Source organism: Pelobates fuscus, chromosome 2 (genome assembly GCF_036172605.1).
Source record: "Pelobates fuscus isolate aPelFus1 chromosome 2, aPelFus1.pri, whole genome shotgun sequence".
Taxonomy (NCBI): domain Eukaryota; kingdom Metazoa; phylum Chordata; class Amphibia; order Anura; family Pelobatidae; genus Pelobates; species Pelobates fuscus.
The window spans coordinates 428,175,421-428,202,495 of NC_086318.1; the positions used below are offsets into that span (position 1 = coordinate 428,175,421).

At 41.8% G+C, this 27,075-nt stretch overlaps 1 protein-coding gene across 3 annotated transcripts in view; it reads right to left on the reverse strand.

Annotated features, from left to right (window-relative positions):
- The window catches only part of CDC42BPA (CDC42 binding protein kinase alpha), a 192,911-nt gene that overhangs the window by 56,730 nt on the left and 109,106 nt on the right, over window positions 1-27,075 (reverse strand). For all 3 annotated transcript variants that reach the window (XM_063444058.1, XM_063444060.1, XM_063444061.1), the window contains exons 10-16: window positions 26,101-26,267; window positions 24,689-24,805; window positions 15,152-15,285; window positions 12,749-12,991; window positions 11,326-11,436; window positions 3,740-3,987; window positions 493-598 (exon numbers count right to left, since the gene is read on the reverse strand). In XM_063444058.1, the coding sequence (XP_063300128.1) occupies window positions 493-598; window positions 3,740-3,987; window positions 11,326-11,436; window positions 12,749-12,991; window positions 15,152-15,285; window positions 24,689-24,805; window positions 26,101-26,267 (1,126 nt within the window). The remainder of the gene's footprint in view (window positions 1-492; window positions 599-3,739; window positions 3,988-11,325; window positions 11,437-12,748; window positions 12,992-15,151; window positions 15,286-24,688; window positions 24,806-26,100; window positions 26,268-27,075) is intronic.

Sequence of the window (27,075 nt, forward strand, 5' to 3'; positions counted from 1 at the left end):
TTTTTTGGGTGGGGGGGGGTGACTAGCGGTTTGGTTATTCCCGCATGCGCGAGAATTTCACTGCGCAATCTAGTGTGTGCAGATAACGTGTCCCACAGGGACTTCATCTGTCCACACAAAGATGGCGGCGCCCAAGATCTAGGACACAAAATGAAGATAAACAAATATGTAATATGGGGGGCTTAGGGGCAGTTGGAGGTGGCTAGGGGGGCAATTAGATGTAGTGGAGTCGGTAGGGGGGTTAAAAAACAACAACTGGATTAGGCCATGACAGTGCCGCTTTAATAAACAGATGACTGTCCTCCAAAGTATATATTATACATATATTGCGTTGTAATCTCCATGGAGTGTCCTTTAAATAAAACATAATCAAATAACTCACCAGATCACGATTCAAAATACATTTGTGCTGGTAGGAAATCACATTGGTGTTTAGAGAGCCTTCACATAAATGAAAAAAGACACCAAACGGCAATGATGCGAATCTCATACCTTGTCTAGCTCGTTGGAAAGCTTCTTGTTTTCCTCTGTTAATATCACCCGCTCACGATCAAACTTCTGCTTAAACTCAGCTTCAAACTCCTCTCGTTCACTTTGGCTGCAAAATTAGAATCAGAAAGTGATTTGATTTCAGTTACCGTATATTAAAATCACGCCAAGTGATAGCAGTAACTGTTACTTACTAAGGTTACAGGATACAGTGAATATTTTACTGCAGAGTAAAGTGTTACATCATTGAAAATAGATGAAAATGGATCATGAAGGGGCACAGCTGCTAATAAACTCATACAAATCTCAGAATTCTACGAACACAATACATCAATAATATTTCTAAAATAGAAATTTTTAAACAGAAAACTCTCATGAACACAATCACTGCCTTCCAGATTGTGATCTGATTTTTGTAATAGTTACTGTATGATTGACGTGCCAAGCGACTGCAGAAGCAGGATTTTTTATCATGAATGAGTTTTTAATTCGGAACCAGGCAAATTAGAGCAAAGTCGCTGCACTTAACAAATTAGCCATTTTGGCTCAGGATCACTGTCACTGGCACAAGGAAGGGCTCAAAAGTTTAAAAATTAAAACCATTAGTTGTCATCAATTAATTGTGATTATCATCCTGGAGGTCATAATTCGTGATTATTTGCATATTCTTAGTTCGTACCCTGAATCTAACAGGATATTGTTTGCTCGCTGAGCCAACCAGGGTTTCAGTGTACCTTTGTAAGGAGAGGCCAAATCAATTGTTTGGGTTCCTGCATCACTCGTGCAGAAAAGTAGTGCTGGTAATTTAGGTTCTTAACGGTTATTTAGAAGAAAACCAATTTATCCTATTGGCACAGACTGATTACAGAGACGGAGGGGTTTGAGCTGAAAATATGGACTGTGCCATTAAAATATGGACACATGGGAGTTGTGCTCTGAAATCTTTAGGAGGTAGAGCTAAGCTTATTATCTGCCATTATTTTTTTAAACCAGTTACAATAAGTCATTTTTCTGGTATGTTTTAAAAGTTGACCTAAACTCTCCATACAGACAGTATATTAGGCTAATTCATAAGCATGTTCCATGCTAAACACTCATTTATTTCAGTTAATCCACTTTTAGTGCTAAATTAAATTGTTTTATTGTGGCCAAAGGGTTTCGTTTTGGTCGAGCAGGTTCATTAGAACTTTTTTTCGTTATTTATTAAACCCAGGTGACGAACTCTATTTGAAGCGATATACATTGCATTCAGTGAATCGAAAAGTTCCTATTGGCTGTTTGGCCTCTTTCACGTTATCATAGCCAATAGAAAACCACATACAGTGTCTCGGGTGTACACTATATTTTATAGATTAATGGATATTTCTTTAAGCTGCCTTTAACGTAACTATGTTGGAACAATCCGTTATATCTGAATTCTAAGATTCCTCTCAAAATAAACAAATTCACATAATATTAACTTTATTCTACTGATGAGACAGACTCTCGCCCTCCTGAATCCACATATGTTATAAATCAACGTACAGGATGCACAGAACGCAAATATGTGCAAGGGAAACTTCCTTTGGAGTTTAATGATTCTTATGCACATGGCGAGCATTTAAAAACAGATTCTCCTTCATCTAAACGGTCTAAAGCTACGCCCAGTGTTTCAAAGAGCTGACATACTGCCGTCCTCTCTGTTTAGACATAAATCTGTCTTGTTAAATTCAAACTGTAATTTAGGGATTTAAAAAACTGAGCACTTACAGCTCGCACACTTTGCCCATTTTAGGATTTATTAAGCAGCACGAAGACGATCTTGGCAATCTGGGATTTACATGCACAGCTGTGTACCGCTGTGAAAGACCCTTTAAGTTCCTTTTTTTTACATAAAGTATATTGTGAATATTCAGATTTAATCACAGAGATTTCATCAGAGAACTAGAGGGTTACATTTTCTAAAATCAGAAATATAAATAATCTATAAATACTAAAATGCCAATCTGTTATGTCAATGCAATATAGTTTGGCACACAGACAAGTATCATAACATGGAAATGTATATACAGAGTTCTAAGACACATTGTATAGTTACTAAAATGTATAGTCACATCGGAAGAAAAAAAAACAAACAAAAAAAAAAAACTATCTTGTGCCAACAAATAATACAAACACACGTTGGAAGCAATTTTCAAATATTTAAACATTTCATCAGTCCATAAAACATGCTATTGATCGTCTATCATAATCAATGGAATATTTAACATCAGCACACGCAGCAATATATCACTACGGATTATGCAGATTACTTAAATCAGCCTCACTTTATTGTTCAATAATATAAATAATTTTGTCAGTGCTAATAGTAAACGCTTCACACAAAAACATTTGTGTCCCGGAAGGGAGTATGAACCACTCTTAGATTTAACCGAATCGACAGCTTATAAACACTTTATCACAGCCCAAGTTAATGACTGAAAGAGGAGTTAAGAGGAATAAAAAACAATTGATAAACTTCCACAGTTAGAGCACTAACCAAATGAGCTCTCTCCCATCCATACTGACAGTGAAAACATCATTAGGAAACTAGTTAAAGAGGGCTGAAAAGTGAGCTGACTACGTGGCTCTGAGGAATTAACAAACAACGATAATGACTGTGCAGTGATGCCCAAGACTGGAATTCGGCATATTAGTAATTGCAAATGATTAATTTAGGTAAAAGCAAACCTTTACTTGGAGACATGACAGGATTCTGGTTATTCACCAAAACAATGTTTTTTTTTTATCGAATGCCTTTCCCCCCCAAACGTGGTAATTTTGACATAAATTGTCCATTTATCTTTTAATTTCACAGATTCCCTGTTTAGTAAATGACTCACTACATGCTGTATATTTCCTCTGTAACACAATGAATAGCAATAAATGCCTCAAAGATGCAGAGACTACCTACAGAAACACATTTAAAACCAATACACTATATAGCTCTATAAACTGGGAGGAATACCTCAAACACAATGTGCAAACGCGTTCCTATAATCACACATAAATAAAGGTCTGGCCAGTAAACCAGCTCTTTTCCAACGAATTCAAGGCAGAAAACCTGGATTCTAGATTAATTCCTTCCACAAGAAAAGGATCGTTGTGAGGGATACTCGAGATCAGGGGTGGGCAAATGGTAGTTACTTATCTGCTGTAGAATTACAATCTCCTAACATGGTAACATCGCTGGGCCTTCCATCTCTATGAAGCAAGTGAGCGGAGTACTCACCTTTCCCGACGGGTTTTATCCAACTTGTCCTTCAGGATCATGATCTCTTTCTTGAGCGTCAGTTGCTGGCTCTCTGCGTCTCGCAGTTCCTTCTTCAGGTTGTTTATTTCAGTGGCGTGCAAAGCCTCCCTCTTGGAAAATTCGTCCTCGTAGAAAACACTCTTTTTCTCCAGATCACTCTTCAGCTTGGTGACTTCTTGTTGGTATTCGGAATTGCTCACCCCAGGGGAACGGCCAACCTGCTTTTGCTAATACAATAACAATATATGTTAAACTGGGGTGTACGGAATAGGCAGTGCTTTTATGTCACTAGATAAATAACTATACACTAATAAAGAAAACATAATATAACATTATTTTACTTCAAATTGCATTCGAAATACATTAGTTACACATTTTCAGTTACACCATCAATTTCTCCTCCATGGGATATAAATCTTCCTAGAATGCACGTGACCATGTCTCCCCAATCTGATGATCATTTTAAACCTTTTCAACTTTTCGGATTGATGCAAACCTATAGATTTTTCATCTGAAGTATGCAGGGTGGGATGGTGTAATAGATGCCCTGTTCCTGGATATTACTTTTATTTTGCTTGGATCGGTATGCGAACTCAACCGAACAGATCTGCCCCAGCTGGTTCGTATACCGAATAACGTACCGAACACTTGGACCACCCAAAGCAGTCGTGTGCCGCCAATTGACCTTACTGACACTTGCTCTAACCGCAACTCTGAACGTTCTAAGTGGTTCACGGGGTGGCCATCAATTCGTATGTACGAGCTTCTGGCGGTGGCTATCTTGTTTTGTTGAACGCGTCCAGCCACGGAAACAGACAGACACACACATACCAGAGACAGACATCTAGTTAGTGGGGCTGGCTGCGGCTAATGGGAGTAGGCAGCCGCTGTTCCAGACTCCCTCCTTCCGCCTCCTCCTCTCTCTCTAGCCCCGTGCAGCTCTGTGTGCCCCGGGAGGAAGTGAACTGTAATAACTTTCTCCCAGCACTAAGGTCGTGCACAGTAAAGGGCGGCCGGCCAGCCAGCCAGCCAGCTCTACAGCATAGGGGTAGGCGGGGAGCAGGGTCAGCTCTGCGGCATGGTCTTTACCTGGTGTCCTTCCAGGTTAGCTTGACATTCCCCTGCGCTGCCTCTGCACCGGGAGGAAGTAATTACATTTCTTCACTTCCTCCCAGCGCACAAAGACCTGCATGGGGGTGGAGAAAGGAGGAGGAGGGAACGAACGGGCTGACAAATCCCAGGTGCCAGGGCAAAATACTTAGTCGCCATGGCGACCTAGCGCCAGGGATATGTCAAGCCCTGACTTAAAGTATAATAGTAAAATATAGAATATATTGAGGTGGCCCCTAAGGATAATGTACATCAACTGAAAATGATTAATTCACAGTCTTTTGAGACGTTGAACAGCCCAAAACATTTACCAGGCAGTTGGCCAATGGCAGATGGGGTTTACGTCCCGTTTAATAGCTTTTATTCAAAATGAAAAACACACTTTACAAAAGAGACACCTCAGCCTCAAAGGCCAGTAAGGAGCACATTGCAGGCATTCAAAAGGATTTCAACATAGAAATAGTAAGAAGGTACATGAGATTATATAAACATAAACCCAACAATAACAGCGGATACCGTGAAAATACACTCGGGGTCCACGTAACACACAGAATACACTCGGGGAAGGATCCACGTAACACACAGAATACACTCAGGGAAGGATCCACGTAACACACAGAATACACTCAGGGAAGGATCCACGTAACACACAGAATACACTCAGGGAAGGATCCACGTAACACACAGAATACACTCAGGGAAGGATCCACGTAACACACAGAATACACTCAGGGAAGGATCCACATAACACACAGAATACACTCTGGGAATGATCCACGTAATACACAGAATACACTCGGGGAAGGATCCACGTAACACACAGAATACACTCAGGGAAGGATCCACGTAACACACAGAATACACTCAGAGAAGGATCCACATAACACACAGAATACACTCTGGGAATGATCCACGTAACACACAGAATACACTCGGGGAAGGATCCACTTAACACACAGAATACACTCAGGGAAGGATCCACGTAACACACAGAATACACTCGGGGAAGGATCCACGTAACACACAGAATACACTCAGGGAAGGATCCACGTAACACACAGAATACACTCAGGGAAGGATCCACATAACACACAGAATACACTCTGGGAAGGATCCACGTAACACACAGAATACACTCTGGGAATGATCCACGTAACACACAGAATACACTCAGGGAAGGATCCACGTAACACACAGAATACACCCAGGGAAGGATCTACGTAACACACAGAATACACTCAGGGAAGGATCCACGTAACACACAGAATACACTCAGAGAAGGATCCACGTAACACACAGAATACACTCAGGGAAGGATCCACGTAACACACAGAATACACTCAGGGTCCACATAACACACAGAATACACTCAGAGAAGGATCCACGTAACACACAGAATACACTCAGGGAAGGATCCACGTAACACACAGAATACACTCGGGGAAGGATCCACGTAACACACAAAATACACTTAGGGAAGGATCCACGTAACACACAGAATACACTCAGGGAAGGATCCAGGTAACACACAGAATACACTCAGGGAAGGATCCACGTAACACACAGAATACACTCAGGGAAGGATCCACGTAACACACAGAATACACTCGGGGAAGGATCCACGTAACACACAAAATACACTTAGGGAAGGATCCACGTAACACACAGAATACACTCAGGGAAGGATCCACGTAACAAACAGAGTACACTCAGGGAAGGATCCACGTAACACACAGAATAAACTCAGGGAAGGATCCACGTAACACACAGAATACTCTCAGGGAAGGATCCACGTAACACACAGAATACACTCAGGGAAGGATCCACGTAACACACAGAAAACACTCAGGGAAGGATCCACGTAACACACAGAATACACTCAGGGAAGGATCCACGTAACACACAGAATACACTCAGGGAAGGAGTCACGTAACACACAGAATACACTCAGGGAAGGATCCACGTAACAAACAGAGTACACTCAGGGAAGGATCCACGTAACACACAGAATACTCTCAGGGAAGGATCCACGTAACACACAGAAAACACTCAGGGAAGGAATCACGTAACACACAGAATACACTCAGGGAAGGATCCACATAACACACAGAATACACTCAGGGAAGGATCCACGTAACACACAGAATACACTCAGGGAAGGATCCACGTAACACACAGAGTACACTCAGGGAAGGATCCACGTAACACACAGAATACACTCAGGGAAGGATCCACGTAACACACAGAATACACTCAGGGAAGGATCCACGTAACACACAGAATACACTCAGGGAAGGAGTCACGTAACACACAGAATACACTCAGGGAAGGAATCACGTAACACACAGAATACACTCAGGGAAGGATCCACGTAACACACAGAATACACTCAGGGAAGGATCCACGTAACACACAGAATACACTCAGGGAAGGATCCACGTAACACACAGAATACACTCAGGGAAGGAGTCACGTAACACACAGAGTACACTCAGGGAAGGATCCACGTAACACACAGAATACACTCAGGGAAGGATCCACGTAACACACAGAATACACTCAAGGAAGGAGTCACGTAACACACAGAATACACTCAGGGAAGGAATCACGTAACCCACAGAACAAACTCGGGGATTTCAGGTCATGAAAACACTGCATTGCTTCTTGCTTTGCAGTGAGACCGAGTGATGGATCTTTAGAAACAGTGACACAGACCATCCTAGTAGCTAAACCAGATAAAACCATGTTAAAATTTCCACTGCCCTTAAAAAGACTACATCCAGCTTGCTCTAAGATTTCCTGCTATGCAAATTGAAAACGTAATCAAAGTGTAATGGGAAAGGCTTTCCTAATAAAATGAGTAGGCGCTGGGATCATCTGGTTTGCTTTTAAAATTCCTGAATGAAGAGTAATTATTTTTAACATTCCTTTTCCCCATCAACTGCTCGACTTGACAGCAAAAGTAAACTAAACATATGTACGTATGGCGTATCTTTCTCTCTCTGCCGGTTCAGTCCACTTTGTGTGTCTATTCTAAACATTTCTCCATACACATTAGATGAACGTCCCCTCATGGAACAGAAAGAATAGTCACAATATGTGCAATGGGTTTAATGCTGGTTTCAAGTGATTTCCTACTGAAATACAAATTCAGACATTAACTCTGTTGTAGTGCATTTGAGTTTTCAAGCAAACAACACAAATGGTACCTTATCAAGCCCCTGGTTGGTGCAATCACCCAACTGGTAGCGTGCTAATTGGTAGGGTAAAGGGGGGCATGCTACCCCAGCTTCAAACTTGACAAAATGTATAACTAGAGGTTTGCATATCCTCCTTGATCCAGCAAGTGGAGGAAAGAACTTTCCTTTGTACATTATTTACTTGGGATAACACATGGGCCCTTCTACAGGCCATCAAAACTACCCCCCTCATTGAATGAGCCCTCCCTCCTAAAATTATATAGTTAAATAATATTCAAGAACCCGTTTTCTGGTGACCTGGACAGCAAGGAGTGAAATTTATGTCTAGCAAATGAAACAAAACAAAGACATCCATACTGGGAAAATTACATTTGTAAAGGGCCAATCTGAAAAAAAAAAAAAAAAAAAAATTATAATGTGTGTATAGGTCTATAAAAGCCAGATCCAAATTAGCACAGAATAGACATAGACCACTTTTTCGGAAGTAAAAACTACCTCTTTCAACCCTCATGTCCCCTCACTCGCAAAATCCTGCCGCTTCTATCTCAAAACATAGCTCGCATTGACCCATATCTAATGCCGGATGCAGCTGGTCCATGCCGCTATTCTATCTCACCTTTGACTATTCCAATCAGTTTCTCAGTGGTCTTACTCATTCCCGGCCTGCCCAGTTACAGTCTATAATGAATGCAGTGATGCTCATCTTCCTGTCCGCCCGCACCTACCATGCCTCCCCCTGCTTCAAGACTTCTCTATGCCTGCGCTGTTCCAATGGAACTCCCTTGCCTGCTCCGTTAAGACTCCCACCCAGTCTCCGTTACTTCAAAAGATCAATGAAAACACACTCCTTTAGGAAAGCATATTAAACAGTTAATAGCTTTCCCTCCCCCCACCTTGGTAACCCACCCTGCTTACTCTACTGTAACTATGTCATCCAAAAAACGAACCCTTCATTGTAAACTATTGAAGTAATCTTCTTTTTTCCCTCTATGAAATACATCCCCCAACCTTACCTCTTGTGTAACCTTACCCACACCCTGTAGAATGTAAGCTCATTTGAGCAAGGCCCTCAACACCATCTGTTCCTGTGTATCCAACTTCTCTTTTAGCCCACCTATTGTACAGCGCTACTGAATTTGTTGGCACTTTATAAATAATAATTCTAACCAAGAGTCCCCAGCAGCCAATCCCCTGTGCCACTTGAAATATAGAGGAAGAGTTAGCCAATCACAAGTGCCCGTTGCTGGTAGGATTCGTATGGCTAGAAGGAAGTGTGTAATCTCTGCTTTAGCCACAGCCACAGCTGGGGCCGAGCTATTGAAGGTCAGGGACCCTCATTCAGTGATAAACTTCTTTATAATGGTTTAACACAAAATGGAGAGACAGTGCCAGGGTACCCCAGGCACTATAACCAATTCAATGAGAAGAAATGGTTATGGTGCCTACAGTGTTCTTTTAATAAATTCGGAAATTTACAATTGTGCATCACCAACATATCACAAGGCAAGCATTAAAATGTCTACCTCAGACACAAATGCTTATAAAACGCGTTTCAACAATTCTTCATGAATGCCATACTGCAAACGCATTCAGGTTGCACTAGCCATTACTTTTTCAGCTTTCCAAACCACATCTACACAGGCACGCTAAGCAAAGGCACTGCTTTATAAACGCAAATATTGGTGCCAATACATAGTAATGATCTAAACGGACAACTATGCAAAATGCAAACAAGTGTAAAAAGAAGTCTGAGAATAACTTCTAACAACTGCCGAGAAAATGGAGAGATTCTGGAGAGAGTATTTCAAGGAATATTATAAAATGCTTTTACTGAGTTGCTACATGTGAAGTCTCTTTTTTTATTACTTTTTTTTACTATATTCGACATAAAACACACCCAGAGAATAAACAGAATTTACTCTTTTTGTTTTACAAACAAAACAAAAAAAAAAAACGTGTATTCTTTGATGACAAGTAAGTCAGGAGGGACATATGGTCAACACACAATTAGAAAAGCAATGAGTGCCCCGTAATTAAAACTCCCAAACAGAAGCTGAGCTGTGTGCTGCAGATACCCCGGCTGGCTAATCTTTTGTTTACAATCTAATCAGTGTGTAGTGTCTAGTCCCCATGTGTAAAGCTAAAGGGTGATGGTTTAACTCAAAAACATTGTCCAGACCACGGCGTTTAAATGAACGGACTGATTCACAGCTCTGTCGGCTGTCCATGCGAGCTTGTTTTCCAAGGACACCTGCCAGATCTGCTCTTTCACGCTTAATTTCTATACTCCCCGCAGACATCTCAGATGTTCTGAATGAAGCTCTAAAGTGTCCGGCCAACAAGGCCTCTACTTCCACCTCAATAAATATGTCGACATGTGTAGGAACACCTCAAGGAAAGGGTACGAAACACCTTCTGCTGGGCTGGAAAAAGAACGATGGGTAAAGAGATATAGGAATAAATGGATAACATTAAACAGGCTGTTTGAAGAGGCAGGTGAACAAGTCAGCAGGATACGACTTGCATGAGAACCTGCACTCCAACATCCCAATCAAATCTTTGTTTTAATTTTCTTTCCTTTATATCTGTGTACAAATGTGTTTGGTAAGATGGTTTCATCCGATTGCTTGCACAAATACTTAAAACTATGTCTGTACCTTCGCTTTAGGCAGCTGAAGTTTGCGTTTCATCTACGTTTATTTTAATTTGTATTCTACATCTATTTTTATTAATATATTTTTTAATGGAGACATATCACAAGTCCTATCTAAATGTAAAGCACTGGTACTGAAAGACGCCATGTCAGCAAACGGTCGGAATCCATTACCACATCATTTAGAAGACCAACTAACAGCTACACGGCCTGCAAGCAAATGTGTGATGTAAATCTGTTACCCAGTGTAAATTCACTGATACAATGTGGCTGCTTTTTGTGTAACTGGCACAACTCACTGGGGTTTATTAAATGTGAAGAATTTACGAGGGAATGCCATTTTGTAATCTGTAATTTCTCCAGCTTGGCCATTTGCCTTTTTTCTTGACAATATTTGGTCTAATGAATAATGAACAGAGTTTCTCATAGTAAAATCATGAACACAACATGGCTGCTTCCACAGTAACTTGACACGTGATGTAAACTATCGGTTAGGCCTACTGATATTTTTACTGAACCAACTTTCTAAATAGCTGTTAAAAGTAGCTAAAGGCGTCTCACAGAATTACTCTTTCATTAGCAGTTTGTTGGCGTACACTCACTTTTAGCCCCTCCAGCTCGCTCTCCAACTGTTTGGCGTACTGCTCGCTTCTCTCGCGCAGTTTTCGATCCTTAGAGGCTTCCGCGGCAGCGGCTGCAGCCTGAGCTTCCAGCTACAAACAGACACATGCTTTAAACTAATGGAAATGTATTATGCTGCTTTGCATTTGAAATTAAATAAAAAATAGAAAAGAATGATTACTTATACATGGAATTTTTCAGTTTGAACAGAAAAGAAAAGTAACGGTTTAGTTCTTCAATCCCAGAAAAAAACAAAACAGTATTTTGCTTTAGTAAAGGAAGGGTTAAGATGAACATGAGCACTGTATTTTCCAGGGCTAATTCCTTCACGGATCGATTCAGACAGATTTGAATAATCCTTCTGTAGAAAACATGAATATGCCGCAGGCAAGGCAGTGATCTAGTGAGTATTTGAAAAATTACGTTTTGGACCAATTACAAGCCAACAGAAGCAATAGCATGGACCGTAAATTATTTTGGAAAACTCCAATGGAACCTAGCCAGTATTTAAAAAATGCACCTTGGACCAACACGGAGCCTATGCATCATAATGTATTGTGGAAATACTGCTCTGGAACTAATATCTGCATATCAGATAGGAACCTGGCTATCATTACACAATGTATTCCATCATACAGGACCTTACTAAGGCCTAGTATATAAATTTTTCATTTTTTTTCCTGTCTTTACTTGTTTCTCTTGTTCTAGAAAGCCAACTCTAGCCACTTTCTGATCAGAATAAAATATACAATTTCCAGCCCCTTCCCATGACTTCTATTTCCCAAGAATACTGCACACCAAAATCCCAATCAAATCTTTGTATTATAGTTTTTTTTATTTTATATCTGTGTACAAATGTGTTTGGTAAGATGGTTTCGTCCGATTGCTTGCACAAATATGTCTGTACATTCGCTTTAGGCAGCTGAAGTTTGTGTTTCATCAACTTTTATTTTAATTTGTATTCTACATCTATTTTTAATAATATATTTTTCCATAACTTATATGGAGACTTGGTCCCAAAAACGGTAAACCCACCCACACTAAGAAAGGAACCAGCCAGCAACGCTGTTCCCTCCAGCCATTGGGTTGTGTCTTGTTTAGAAGACACCTGGCCTAGACTGGCCATTATGCAACTACATGATTCTTATATGTAAAAACCCCACTGGACAATCTCAATTCGGAACTCTGCCCCAATGTCTGAGGTTATTTATCTGCTGTCTCATTTTTTGAGAGACACTAGAGTTCCGAGACAGCACTAGCATGTCAGTGAATAAACTTACAAGCCATGGAAACAGCACTGCTGCCAAGAAATGGCTCCGGTTTGGTTTGATGGGTAGCAAACAGCTGGTAACCTGGAGGGGAGAGAAACCTGGCAGACATGCATATATCTTGCAACACACTAACCTCTTTCTTGGATCTTTCTGTTCGCCGCAGTTCTTGCCGCAAGCCTTCAATCTTCTGTGCCACTCCCTCCATTTCTTCTTCTTTATCCCGCAGCTGGCGAACAAACTTTTGCTTCTGAGAGCGTAGTTCAGTCAGTCGCTCATTCAACTCCGCCATCTCCTGCAAGGCCTGCTTCCGCTGGCTCTGGGCCTCCTTCAGATCTTTGGTTTGGGACTTCAACCTTTCACTGGATTCCAACAATTCCTAAAAAGCAGACATTGAGAATTAGCTATTATTATTTAATTATTTATATAGCGCCAGCAAATTCCATAGTGCTGAAAAATGGGTGGACTAACAGACACGTAATTGTAACCAGGCAAATGGACGCACAGTAACAGAGGGATTGAGGGCCCTGCTCAGTGAGCTTACATGTTAGAGGGAGTGGGGTATAGTGACACAGTAACAGAGGGATTGAGGGCCCTGCTCAGTGAGCTTACATGTTAGAGGGAGTGGGGTATAGTGACACAATAACAGAGGGATTGAGGGCCTGCTCAGTGAGCTTACATGTTAGAGGGAGTGGGGTATAGTGACACAGTAACAGAGGGATTGAGGGCCTGCTCAGTGAGCTTACATGTTAGAGGGAGTGGGGTATAGTGACACAGTAACAGAGGGATTGAGGGCCCTGCTCAGTGAGCTTACATGTTAGAGGGAGTGGGGTATAGTGACACAATAACAGAGGGATTGAGGGCCTGCTCAGTGAGGTTACATGCTAGAGGGAGTGGGGTATAGTGACAGTAACAGAGGGATTGAGGGCCTGCTCAGTGAGTTTACATGTTAGAGGGAGTGGGGTATAGTGACACAGTAACAAAGGGAATGAGGGCCCTGCTCAATGAGCTTACATGTTAGAGGGAGTGGGGTATAGTGACACAGTAACAGAGGGATTGAGGCCCTGCTCAGTGAGTTTACATGTTAGAGGAGGTGGGGTATAGTGACACAGTAACAGAGGGATTGAGGGCCCTGCTCAGTGAGCTTACATGCTAGAGGGAGTGGGGTATAGTGACAGTAACAGAGGGATTGAGGGCCTGCTCAGTGAGTTTACATGTTAGAGGGAGTGGGGTATAGTGACACAGTAACAAAGGGAATGAGGGCCCTGCTCAATGAGCTTACATGTTAGAGGGAGTGGGGTATAGTGACACAGTAACAGAGGGATTGAGGCCCTGCTCAGTGAGTTTACATGTTAGAGGAGGTGGGGTATAGTGACACAGTAACAGAGGGATTAAGGGCCCTGCTCAGTGAATTTACATACTAGAGGGAGTGGGGTATAGTGACACAGTAACAGAGGGATTGAGGGCCTGCTCAGTGAGTTTACATTCTAGAGGGAGTGGAGTATAGTGACACAGTAACAGAGGGATTGAGGGCCCTGCTCAGTGAGTTTACATGCTAGAGGGAGTGGGGTATAGTGACACAGTAACAGCGGGATTGAGGGCCCTGCTCAGTGAGTTTACATGCTAGAGGGAGTGGGGTATAGTGACACAGTAACAGAGGGATTGAGGGCCCTGCTCAGTGAGTTTACATGCTAGAGGGAGTGGGGTATAGTGACACAGTAACAGCGGGATTGAGGGCCCTGCTCAGTGAGTTTACATGCTAGAGGGAGTGGGGTATAGTGACACAGTAACAGAGGGATTGATGGCCCTGCTCAGTGAGGTTACATGCTAGAGGGAGTGGGGTATAGTGACACAGTAACAGAGGGATTGAGCAACCTATTTGAGCAGGGCCGCTCAGTGAGTTTACATGCTAGAGGGAGTGGGGTATAGTGGCACAGTAACAGAGGGATTGAGGGCCCTGCTCAGTGAGTTTACATGCTAGAGGGAGTGGGGTATAGGGACACAAAGGGTATAAGTACGGGTAATGAAATAGGTTGCTAGAAAAGTAATCACTGAGAACTTAGTAGGTTATTTTTGACAGTTGCAGGAGAGGAGTCATGGGGGATGGAGAGAGGGGGGGGTATGAAAGCCCTATGAGACCATGGTAGATGTTTAGAGGGTCAGAGACAGTTTGGAGAAGAATTGGTGCCCTGAAGACACAATAAATGCTTGCAGTTGTACATATCTCTAATTCCCATTGTAGATGATATTTCCCTCTATATTACCATGGACATTAGGCAGATTCTTTATTTCTCAAGAATAAAAGGTGTCAAAATAGGTGCAGCTTGCTGAACACACTTCAATAGAAACTACACCTTTTAAAATTAATTTTAGGGCTCCAGGACAGTATTTGGACAGAAGCTATTTTTTTTCCAATCAAACTAAAATTTTATCTGAAGAATATTAAAAATTCAGGCAAAGAAATTTGGAAGATCCAAAAGTGTTTGCAGTACAGATGGCTGCTTCTGTGTTAAATGTGACACAGACAGGATGCCTATACCTTGTTCATATCCTCCTTCTCTTGCTTCAGCGTTTTTACTTGTTTTTCGAAGGCCTTGATTTGTCGAGCAAACTCCTCCATGTCATGTCGCGTAAAATTGCTTTTCTCAAGCTGCTGGTTCAGCTGACTGGCTCCTGTGAAAGAAAAGTTTGGAAATTCAATGAAAAGCTATCGGTTTGTTCACAATTCTGAGATTGTTTGGTGATGGACATTACTGCTTCTGGCAGTAATGACAACCTGTAAACTCTCCTGCTGCTTTGAACTACATATCCCAGAGTTCCATGAGCCTTCATGAGCGCCACAGATACGATGCGAACAACACAACATACCTGTGAAATAAATTACGCTCCGTACCAGCCCTCTGGTGTCCACAGATACAGGCGATACCACTCGTACTCCGCTCACACCACATGCAACGACTAGGGGACAAACACGAAATTGACGAACAAACAGACACACGAGACCCCCACACAATACAAAAGCAAGTCCCAAGTTTCAATAATTCCACAGGAAAGGGGGGACAAATCAGAATAGAGCTCACACTCTCCCAGAGGGAATGTTTGGTACACGCCGACATGAGACGCACAACACAAATATGAGAAGACGCTGATGGACCAATCTACGAACGTGTACGGCAGCCCCAAGACACCACACCCCATACACACTCAACGACACTTTACCCCCTCCCGAGGAACCTTGGAACACGCGCGTTGCGCGTTCCCACTGACTCAGGCAAAGCGCCTAGCAGTCGTCCTCACCCATCGTCCCTGTCATATCGCATCATGGCAACATAATATCTAGCCAGAGAAACAGAATGGACACTAGCTATCTAGCCAGAGAAACAGAATGGACACTAGCTAACCCACCCAACCCGAGAGGGAACCCGCACACTAGAGGAGGGCGCAAGCCTGATGTGTTCACCCAAACAAGTAAACATCAGTAGAGGTGTCACGACGAGCAAAACCGACTGTAATACGGACGGGGTTACCGTTCGCTGTAGATCGGACCATGGGGGGGGGGGGGGCACTGACTGCGCTAAAGCTTGGGCACTTACGGATCATACTCCATTGTTTTCCTCGACCCTACATTAAATACTTCGTGTCATGCAGACACCGTACCATTATACATACACGGCCCCCTGTTGGGCCACCACCCGACACAACACATCACAATCTCGCACACAGTCGACGAATATTGTAGATACTTACCGCTTGCAGAACCGCACCCTTAGGGTATCTATGGACGCTACTATGTCCACATCGCTCTAGCTCTAAACAGACGCATTCAGCTCCATGACGTATCGATACGACAACACACTGCCACTCCCAATATGGGACGTAAATACAACTGTACAATGTTATCTGTTATAAACTGGCTCTGGAAGTGCACTTGAATCTGTATCAAACCATATTGTCTTTGTATAATGCTCCTTTATTGTAATCTTGCACTATGTGGTTGGAAAGGGCCTGCGAGCCCTAAACTCGCTGTATTCACTTGATAATAAAAATTGATTATCAAAGAAAAAAAAAGAATTTTACCCTATGTGCCATGGATCTTATTTTACTAAACGTGTAAATTTGAAACGTCAGACTCAAAATATGTGGATGAGAACGTTTGCCTCTGGTAGATATTGAGATTTAATCTACAAATTATGGAACTGCTAGCTAATGTATAGATTAAAATATAAATAGACAGAAACATTACTTCTGTAAAATCGCCAGCTAATGTATAGGTTTAAATATAAACTTATCTAAACATCAATCTTCTGCTTCCTCCAAAATCACAGAGTACTCAATTTTATTTTTCTGAAAGGCGCAATGACTCTGGCTCTGCCTTCCTGGGAAAGAACAAAAAAATATGACCAGCACTCCTTATTGTGAAAAGATGATACCCGTTTACTGTCAAACAAGCAAAGTTTTGACTGTGTGTATTAATAAAGCACACAGTGGTAACGTTGCTTGTTTGCCAATAAAGGGATATCATCTTATTACAATAATTAGCCCTGGACAGCTTTTTTTTTGGTATTCCATTATAATACTGTGTAGGCCTAAAACCAGTAGCTTTTCCTGAGCCACTAATTACTAAGCCGAAAGGACTACATGGGTGTAGCGGAAGAGCCAAAATCAATGGCGTCTGGGCCATTTTTAACCGTATAAACATATATGCATTACTTCGAATAGGTCAATGAGATGCATGGATTTTACTGGTAGATTGGAGCTAGAGCAATGTCTAATGCATCCCTTTTTAAAATGTAAAAGAGCATGTGTTGACATATTTCAAATGCCTCGACTCTCCACCAACCTTAACGCATGAAGGTCAGGTCTTCTACAGCTGGACATTCACAATAAAATTACCCCTGAATTCAGATTCAAAAGCGGATAGAGAACTGTGGGATTTGGCCTAGACAGCAGCAGTCAACTACCTTAATTTAACACAGGAAGACTAACAGAAAACTGTGGGAGTTGCAATCTCAACGTTACAATACGCAGATGACCAGAGAATCATGGGAGTGGTAGTCCTAGACACCTGCAGCTTGCTACCATGATAAACAGGATTAATAAAAACAGACTGACCGAGAGCTTCCATGGGAGAGCCACGACTTGCTACCCCTGAGTAAATGTAAACAGACAGAACCATGGGAGTTTGAGTCCTAAACAGCCAGAACTCTGGGATAATGTACGGAGAGACAAAAAGTCATGAGTGTGTGATAATCTACTGACAGAAAAGTATAAGATTTGATGTCCCATAATGCAGCAGCTTGCTCGCCTGAATGTGCACAGACTGCCAGAGTTATGGGAGTTGGAGTCCCGTGTGGAATCACATGCAGACAGAGCAGTAAATGATGCGGTGTATCCTGCGCTTGATACAGTAGCATGCTAACCCCCCCGCCCCCATACCTAGCAGAACGGTTGCCAAAACCTGGAGTGTGCAGCTCCAGTAACACATTCCAGACAGCACCCCTCACATCTCGTGTTGGAGGAGGAGGAAGCCAGAGCAGGTGTGCGTGTTTACATGTAGATTACGTGTTAAAATTAGTACCATATGCTCTTTTATCTGCGGTAACAAAAGTAAAACAATCGCTCTTTTTTAAAAAGAGGATAAAACGCCTTTTGTTTGTTTGTCGCCAGGATAAGGTTCTCCTTTGAATAATAAAGCAGAGCTGGCAATCTCCAGGAGCCCCTCTCAAAGCCTGCAAATAACGTTCTGAGCTTCCTTCCAAACTGATGAAAGGTCAGAGATCATGGAATTGGTCCAATCTCTTATTAACAGCACATGTCTGCCGGGTCCAGGTAAAAATCGCTTTCTGAAAACGACGAGGGCGAAAAACACAAAACTTATAAGAACGGAAAAATAAGAGAACGGAACGTGCCTGCTCTGGCCACAACTTTGCTACTTGGACACTGGATATCACCCCAGTATAACCTGCTGTTTAGTGAATAAATCTCCTTAAAGAAAAAAAAGAAAAAAAACTTCTTCATTGACTAAAGATATCAAGATAGCACTTAGCCGTGATGATTATGAAGCGGTTAAATGCCTTTGATCGGATTATGAGGAAGGCAACGGTAGCTCTTTTTAAACATTTGCACACCCAGGGCGATTAATCTGTCTCCTGGAAGTACTGTTGTTTATAAAACTCAGCGTTATCACACAGATAACAGGCATTCTATGCATGATGTAGCGTGTAACCATTGCAGTATTTACAGACAATCTATTCACGGATAAATATGGGTACGTCACTCACAGGTGATATTTTTTTATTCATACATTATGGATTATGTCTAAAACTATTTCCATGATAAAAGTAGCTAATTTGCAGCATACTTAATGACATTAAAAACAGACAGAACCAGAAAGGTTTGGGTCTGGGTTTCATTTTGCACTGCAGTTCCCGGATCTCAAGGAGCAATGTATTAAAAAGCGCAAAGTTCTGCCTTTTAGTTCTGACAAATGTTCCCCTCACTGTCAGAGTGCTGGGTTTTTCAAAGCAGGTAAGCAGATGGCATGCTCTTATTTTTATTGTAAAATAAAATAAAAATCCTTCAAATTGTGAGAGCACTTTCTTTCTACTAATATCAACAATTTGTGAATATAATCAAAGAAAAAGAAAAAAGGAAATCCAAAGAGAAATAAAAAGTGGTGGTTAAACAGATTTTGGTGCATTACAGAAGAGGCAGAGAAAATCGTAACCAGGGCAGCATGTTCCGTGTAGCACCTCTATATATGATAAAATGTTGCACGCAAATGGGAATGCTAACGCCATAATGTCTATACATAACTGCCTATATGTGCAAATGGCACAAGTAAGATTACCCGTTGTGTTGGACACATTGCTGTCAAGTCCATAGGTAAATGTGTACCATTATTTTGAAATTAATTATTAAAGGGACACTATATTCACCAGAACTACAACTTTATGTATTTATTCTGGTGAGTAGAATCATTCCCTTCAGGATTTTTGCTGTAAACACGGTCTCAGAGAGAATGCAGTGTTTACATTACAGCCAAGGGATACCTCCACTGGCCACTCCTCAGATGGCTGCTAGAGGTGCTTCCTGGGGCAGTGCTGCACAGTGTGACTGACGCTCAGTGTCTCCACCCTCTGCATGGAGACACTGAACTTTCCTTATAGAGATGCATTGATTCAATGGATCTCTATGAAGAAGATGCTAATTGGCCAGGGCTGTGTTTGACTTGTGCTGGCTCTGCCCCTGATCTGCCTCCTTTACAGTGTCAGACAATCCTATGGGAAAGCATTGCCATCGGCTTACAGAATCACTTCTGATGATATCAGGCATGCAGGCAGATCAGGGACAGAGTCAACAGCTCCAGACTTGAATACAAGTAAGATTTTACTATATTTAGGGAGGTAAGGGGGTCCAGATGGTGGTTTTAACACCATAGGGTCAGCAATACATGTTTGTGTTCCTGGCCCTATAGTGTTCCTTTAAAGGGACACTATAGTCACCCAGACCACTTCAGTTCAATGAAGTGGTCTGGGTGCAATGTCCCTCATGTTTTAACCCTTCAGATGTAAACATAGTAATTTCAGAGAAACTGCTATGTTTACATTTGGGGTTAATCCAGCCTCCAGTGGTCGCATCTGCGACGCCGCATGCGAATTTCGCATCCATCACGTAGAGCGTCCATAGAAAAGCATTGAGAAATTCTTTCCTATGGACACTTTGAATGCGCGCGCGCGGCACTTGCCGCGCATGCGCATTTGGCTCCACTAACATTGGACGGGGAGGAAAGGTCACCTGCGCCCAGGGAGCCTGGCACTGGATTAAGGTAAGTAACTGCAGGGGTTTTAACCCCCTCAGCGCCACGGGAGGGGGACCCTGAGGGTGGGGGCACCCTCAGGGCACTATAGTGTCAGGAAAACTGCTGTGTTTTCCTGACACTATAGTGATCCTTTAAGATGATGCTCAGATGCCCTTAATTGTGTGGGAGTATTAAGGAAACTGCAGTCAGTATTATGGGAGCACAGTGCTATACAGTACACCAAGCAGGTTACAAGTTATGGTGATTATAATATATAACCCTATACATTTACTGAACCTTGTATAGCGCCATGTGTAGGTACATTTTAACACTATCCACATAATTTAGCGCCAATAAATCCACACTCTACTATTTCAACCAACCCAGCACTGAGCAGGTATTGCCGTTTCCATTTCAATAGAAAGAGAGAATCTTGGCAATGGCGATAAATGTGAGCGTGGCTGGCAAGGTTCCGAGGAATATCTAATCAGTTCTCCAATGTAACAAGTACACATAGATATTTAGCAGACACTCGGAAAAGTACTTAATAACAAACAATCCTTCAGCTGTAAGCAAGGTTGCCAGATCCGCAATGGTTCCTGGACACACATGTGCTGCCTTTCATATGTGGAATATATATCAATCATTCAAGAAGGGATCCTGCAGGGACAAGCTTGATTTGCCTCTTGCAGCATCTGAATTCCGCATGCTACAAGGCCAGCACCTTTCCTCTACTGCCCAACAACTCGAAGAAGAGATACGTTTCAAGGAATACACGGTGCGTCTATTTGTAGGTATAGAAAAACACTGTTTCAAGAAGTGCAGGAAATTGAAATGGGGCCTGTGGTTGCATGCGGAGGTACTGAGATATCTCCCCAGATGCTGACGGCTTGTTTTGCGAGTTCTTCTCTCAGGTCAGTAGTAGAAGGAAAGCTTAGATCTAATTATTCTGAGCCAAGACAAATTATCTCTCCGCGTGCAGATGGACTTTTCGCTGTTATCGTTCACATACTTGGCTTGGTTGGGAAATCCTTAATGTTTTTTTTCTGTGTTACTGGGAGAATCAAGGTATACATCTGACCCGGGGTATTGAAAACATATGCTTGGACCCTGTACTTGCTTTATAGGTGAATGACTCACCGCCCTATGGAAAGCTTGCTGGCCAAAGGCAACACCTTAATAGGCTCCCTTGCAGTTTTAGCCAAACGGACAAGTGTCTGGGTGCTTAACCCCTCAAGTGCTGGAGGAACCATTAAAGCAGTACTGTAGCCCAGCTGGACATTGGCTTGTACAAGGATATCAAAGCTGCTCTGTCATATCTGGCATAAGTTAAATTCAGCATAAGGAACCCTATCACTGAGGTTATTATTTACCTCACTGTTTTTACTAATAAACCTGCATTCTGAGCACACTATAGCACCTGTCATGACATTTAAAAAGACACCCCACGGCATCTGTACAGGTAATGGTGCAACAAGCTAAACCTACTAGTGCTATAGGCCCACCCCATGGAATTCTACCAACTAGTGCAGTATGCCCACCCCCTTGGAATTCTACCAACTAGTGCTATAGGCCCACCCCATGGAATTCTACCAACTAGTGTAGTATGCCCACCCCCTTGGAATTCTAGCTACTAGTGCTATAGGCCCACCACCTCGATATTCTACCCGCTAGGGCTATAGACCCACCCCTTGGAATGCTACCCACAAGTGCTATAGGCCCACCCCCTGTGAATTGTACCCACTAGTGCTATAAACCCACCCCCTCAGAATTCTACCCCCTGGTGCTGTAGTCCCACCCTCTCTGAATACTACCCCTAGAGCTAAAGGCCCACCCTCTCAGAATACTACCCCTAGAGCTAAAGGCCCACCCTCTCAGAATACTACCCCTAGAGCTATAGGCCCACCACTATTTTGCAGAATAGTCTTTTTTCACTCAGGAGATAGACCATATCATGCTATCTGCCATTGTAGTATATTCACTTGTTAGGTGGGCCATAACTTGCTACCTCACCCTCTAGTCTATTCACTTGTTAGGTGGGCCATAATTTGCTACCTCACCCTCTAGTCTATTCACTCGTTAGGTGGGCCATAATTTGCTACCTCACCCCATAGTCTATTCAGTCATGAGGTAGGCATTATCATGCTATCTGCCGGCATAATGTATTCAGTACGAAGCCCATAACGTACTATCAGCCAGAGGAGTCTATTCTTTTTTGCAGAAGCCATAACACTCAGATCTACTCAGACTTGCAGACATTTAAAATAGAAGAGCACTGATTAGCTAAGATAATCACATCTTCAATAAGAAAACAATACTTATGTTACAGCTAATATGATAACCATAATTGGACAGCAATTCAATCAATTGGCTTGCAAAGTGGCATTATCTTAAAAAAATCAAATTCAAATTAAAAACCGATATTCGGCCATCTTTGTTTTGGTGTAGCGCTAATATTCTGTGGGCTGGGTAACGTTACAGTGGAATGACGCCAATGAAGCAGTGTCTACTACTGGCACGTCCACGTTTTTAACAAATATTTACATTGTTATTCACTAAAGTGAACATTGTCGGTAATTCAAAGTGAAATTTCAAATTTAAGGTCAAATTAGCTGAACTAGATGTGTAGATGACTGGGAGAAGTTCAGCTACTTTGACCAGAAGTTCAGCTACTCTGTCCGGAAGACAGCCACTAGAGGCTGGCTTAACCCTGCAATGTAAACATAGCAGTTTCTCTGAAACTGCTATGTTTGCATCTGAAGGGTTAAAACCTGAGGGACCTGGCAACCAGACCACTATATTTAGCTCAAGTAGTCTGGGTGACTATAGTGTCCCTTTAAATTTGAAATTCTCTTTGAAGTCCCAAAAATTCTTACTTTAGTAAATAACCTTGATAGTCAGCCAATATTTCAATAACTTTAATCGACAAAAAAAAAAAAAAAAAAATTATTTCAATTTCAAAGCTTTCAAAGAAATAAAATGTCAGATCATTTTTCTAACCCTCCCTGGATCAATAATCAATCCCATCTGAGGACCACATATACTGCATTATCGAACCTTACAAAAATAACCTTTATAAAAGTATTGCTTTATTCTTAATTTTCAATGTCTACATGGGGAGGTGGGGAAATTAAAACAGTAAATCCTACGAGTTTAAAAGTAACAGACCAAATAAAACTTACGCTAATTAATTACGAATTGAAATCATTTTACATAACTGGAGCACTAGAGCCCTATTCAGCTCCCATCAAAAAGGAGTCCTTCTCAAATGCACATGTGTTCAAAAACTCCAGACAGATATTTAGACTGTGCTATGACTGTGCTATGACTATGATAACCAACTTACCACAGATGACTCATACACACGACACAGACATACATAACTAGAAATGACTGGAGTATACACTGCACACTGTCAGCAGAGGCAACCACGCTGCTTACAAATATGCTTCTAATCGGATTGCTTAGGCAAATTCTATGATAAACTCTGGAGGTAGGTGGATAATATATCAATAGGTGTCTTGACCGAAATTTGAACCTGGGTTTCCCAGTTCTAAGGCAGTGAGTTTTTACCACGATACGGAATTAATCAGTGGTTCCTAAGACAGAACTAGGCTCAAAAACTGGGTTCCCCGCACTATTTTCAATGGGTCCCTATTAACTGTAAATAGGAATATCTTATGTCCTGCCCTCTGCGGCTGCTAACAACGAATGAGTTACTGCAACAGCACTGCCTTCCCCATTATAAAGGACGAGTATACTGTCAGCATCGATCTTCCTTTATAAGCAGGGTACCAGCAGGATATTTCTATAAACTCATAGACAGCAAGACAGATGTATCACACACACACAAAACACAGAAATACAGAGACATTCTAAGTCACGCTAGGACTATTAAATGATAAAAAGTCCACATAGACCACGAGTTAGATTTTTTTTTTTTTTTGCTGCTGCTACCCAGAGAGCTGACACATTTCCTGTTTGGAGATGCCAGCATTATGCATTTGATGAGAACATCGCTGTGATGTGTGCTTCAGTGTTCATTCAAAGCAAACCACAGGGGCAGTAACATTTTATTACAGTAGCCTAATGGAAACTGGCAGACTCAGAGAGGATTTAGCTTCACACATTGGAAAATGTGCCATATGAAGATACCATCCCAGTAACAGGACTGGTCATAAAAATATCTGCCTGTCTACGTCACTATTAATAAGAATCCCAGGCCTATATTTATATATAAAAAGAGGGAGAGAGAAACATATTTCTTTTTGGTACCTTGAGTTTTCAGCTTGTCAATTTCTTCTTTCAAAGATTTGATTTCTAAATCTTTGGTTGCAGTGATGGGGCCGTCTACAGCCGAATACTGCAAGGCTTGAACGGTTTGCGTAGATTCTGAGACAGTAAAGACAAAAGGCTTTAAACACAGAACAAAGTAAAAATACAGCTAAACATGAGCAAAGGAAGGCTAAACGTGAGCAAAGGAAGGCTAAACGTGAGCAAAGGAAGGCTAAACGTGAGCAATGGAAGGCTAAACGTGAGCAATGGAAGGCTAAAGTCTATATCAAGAAATTTTAAAGGGACACTAAGCGCCACAACCACTAAAGCTGTGTGCAGTGGTTATGGTGAAAATCTATGGGCCGTCCAATAACTGTTTTAGAGCAGTTTTAAAAACAAAACAGATATGCCCTCAACACCCATTCCTCTCCAGCTGAAGTGATGATGGTGAAATGACACGTTCACTGTATTAACAATTTAAATTCTGCTTAATCTGGAGTGCAGTGACAGGATGAAAGCAGCGAGTAAGCCATCCCAGTGCTCATATAAATCACTGCTATCCAGATTGAACATAATTAATAATTGGTAACCCATTAGCGTAATTTCTGTGAATTCTGAACATACAAGAAGTTAGCTGAAAGCTTTGATTTATTATATTTATATTTTTTAATAAATGCAATTTCTCACTTAGCTCTGACAACTGCCTTTAGTTTACGTACAGTCAGGCACATGCTAAACAGCGTACATTTTATATAAATCCCAGCTAATCTCTGACGGACTGAAACAAACAGATGAGAGGAGACCATATTGAGATCAGTGTGAACTAATTTAGGACAATGGTTAATCAAAATTCAGATCAGATAACAGGTGCTATCTGGCAAAACATATAGATCAACAGAGATTATACAGTGTTTACATTAACCCTAGGGACACCTCCAGTGGCCCCTCCTCAGATAGCTACTAGAGGTGCTTCCTGGGGCAGTGTCCCCACCCTCTGCAGGGAGACACTGAACTTTTCTCATAGAGATGCATTGATTCAATGTATCTCTAAGAGGAGGTGCGGATTGGCCAAGTCAGAATTTGTCCCTGCCCCGCCTCCCAACCGATTTCAGCCAGTCCAATGGTTTCCTATGGGAAAGCATTGGATTGGCTGAAATCATAAATTCTGTTTGATGTCAGCAAGGTGGCGGATCGGGGGCGAGGCCATTACCTTTTAAAGTGGTTAAGGGGGGAGAGCCACATAAATGGTGGGTTTTCACTGTAGGGTCATGAATACACGTTTGTGTTCCTGATCCTATAGTGTTCCTTTAATCTGATTCAAATGATTGCAGTAGATGTTGCATAGAGTGTCCCTTTAAATCAGACCTGTTCCAACAAGGAACAAGAACATGTTCAAGTACCGAATTCCGTACCTTGCAGCTTTCTGCTTAGCTCTAACTTTTCCTGTTCCAGTCGCCGTATCCTCCTCTCATAGGCCTCTGTCGCTAAACTGTCTTCTAATGTCCTCTGCACGTTGGTGTCCAAGTCTGTCCTGGATGTTACAGATGTTTCTTTCAAGGAGGACCTATCTGAAAGTACACTAAAAGAAAATACACAACAATCCGTTATTATAGGAACACTGAATGGAAAACGCTTTCTTATTGCCATATATTAACCCCTTTATATCTATACATACCAATAAAATGGTTACACGGTGGAAATTAAAAACATTTGTGTTCTATTAGTAAATGCTACCAAACATTCACAGGTATATATACCAAAAGCTTCCAAAGGTAACATTCCTAACGCGAGTAATCCCAAAATGGTTATTGGGTTCCATATAATAAGCCATAAGAAACCTGCCTCTTCAGGTTCGATCAACTCTATAAATTGGGCAATCTGCTAACGAAGCAGTTTGAATGGACTCTTAAACATAGTTGTGTGGGAGTCCTGTTGAGTCATTTTAATTGTTCCTTGATATTGGTTCAATACAGTGATGAACTAACCTTGATAACCCAAAAGTTTCTGAAACAGCTAACCTTAGAACAACAGATTTTTCTGAAATAGATTACCTTGGCACCCCAGGTGTTTCTGAAATATATTACAAATGGAGCCCAACAAACTTTACGTATCGTTGGATTATTTACTGTGGGTCTCTGATAGATGTGAAGGACCTCAGTTGGACAGATTGAGGAGCAGAATGGTCAATATGCATGAAATCATCTATTTTATAAAAAGGACAACGTAAGCCTTCCCAAGAGACTGGCCATCCCACTATATGGGGCAAATACTACTTACTCAGTCTCACTGTCATTTTCTGAACACCATGGTGCAATGTTTTACAGCTAAATGTCAATTTATTCATTATTACAGTACAAAGGGTAAAAAAAAAAAAAATCAAAGAAAAA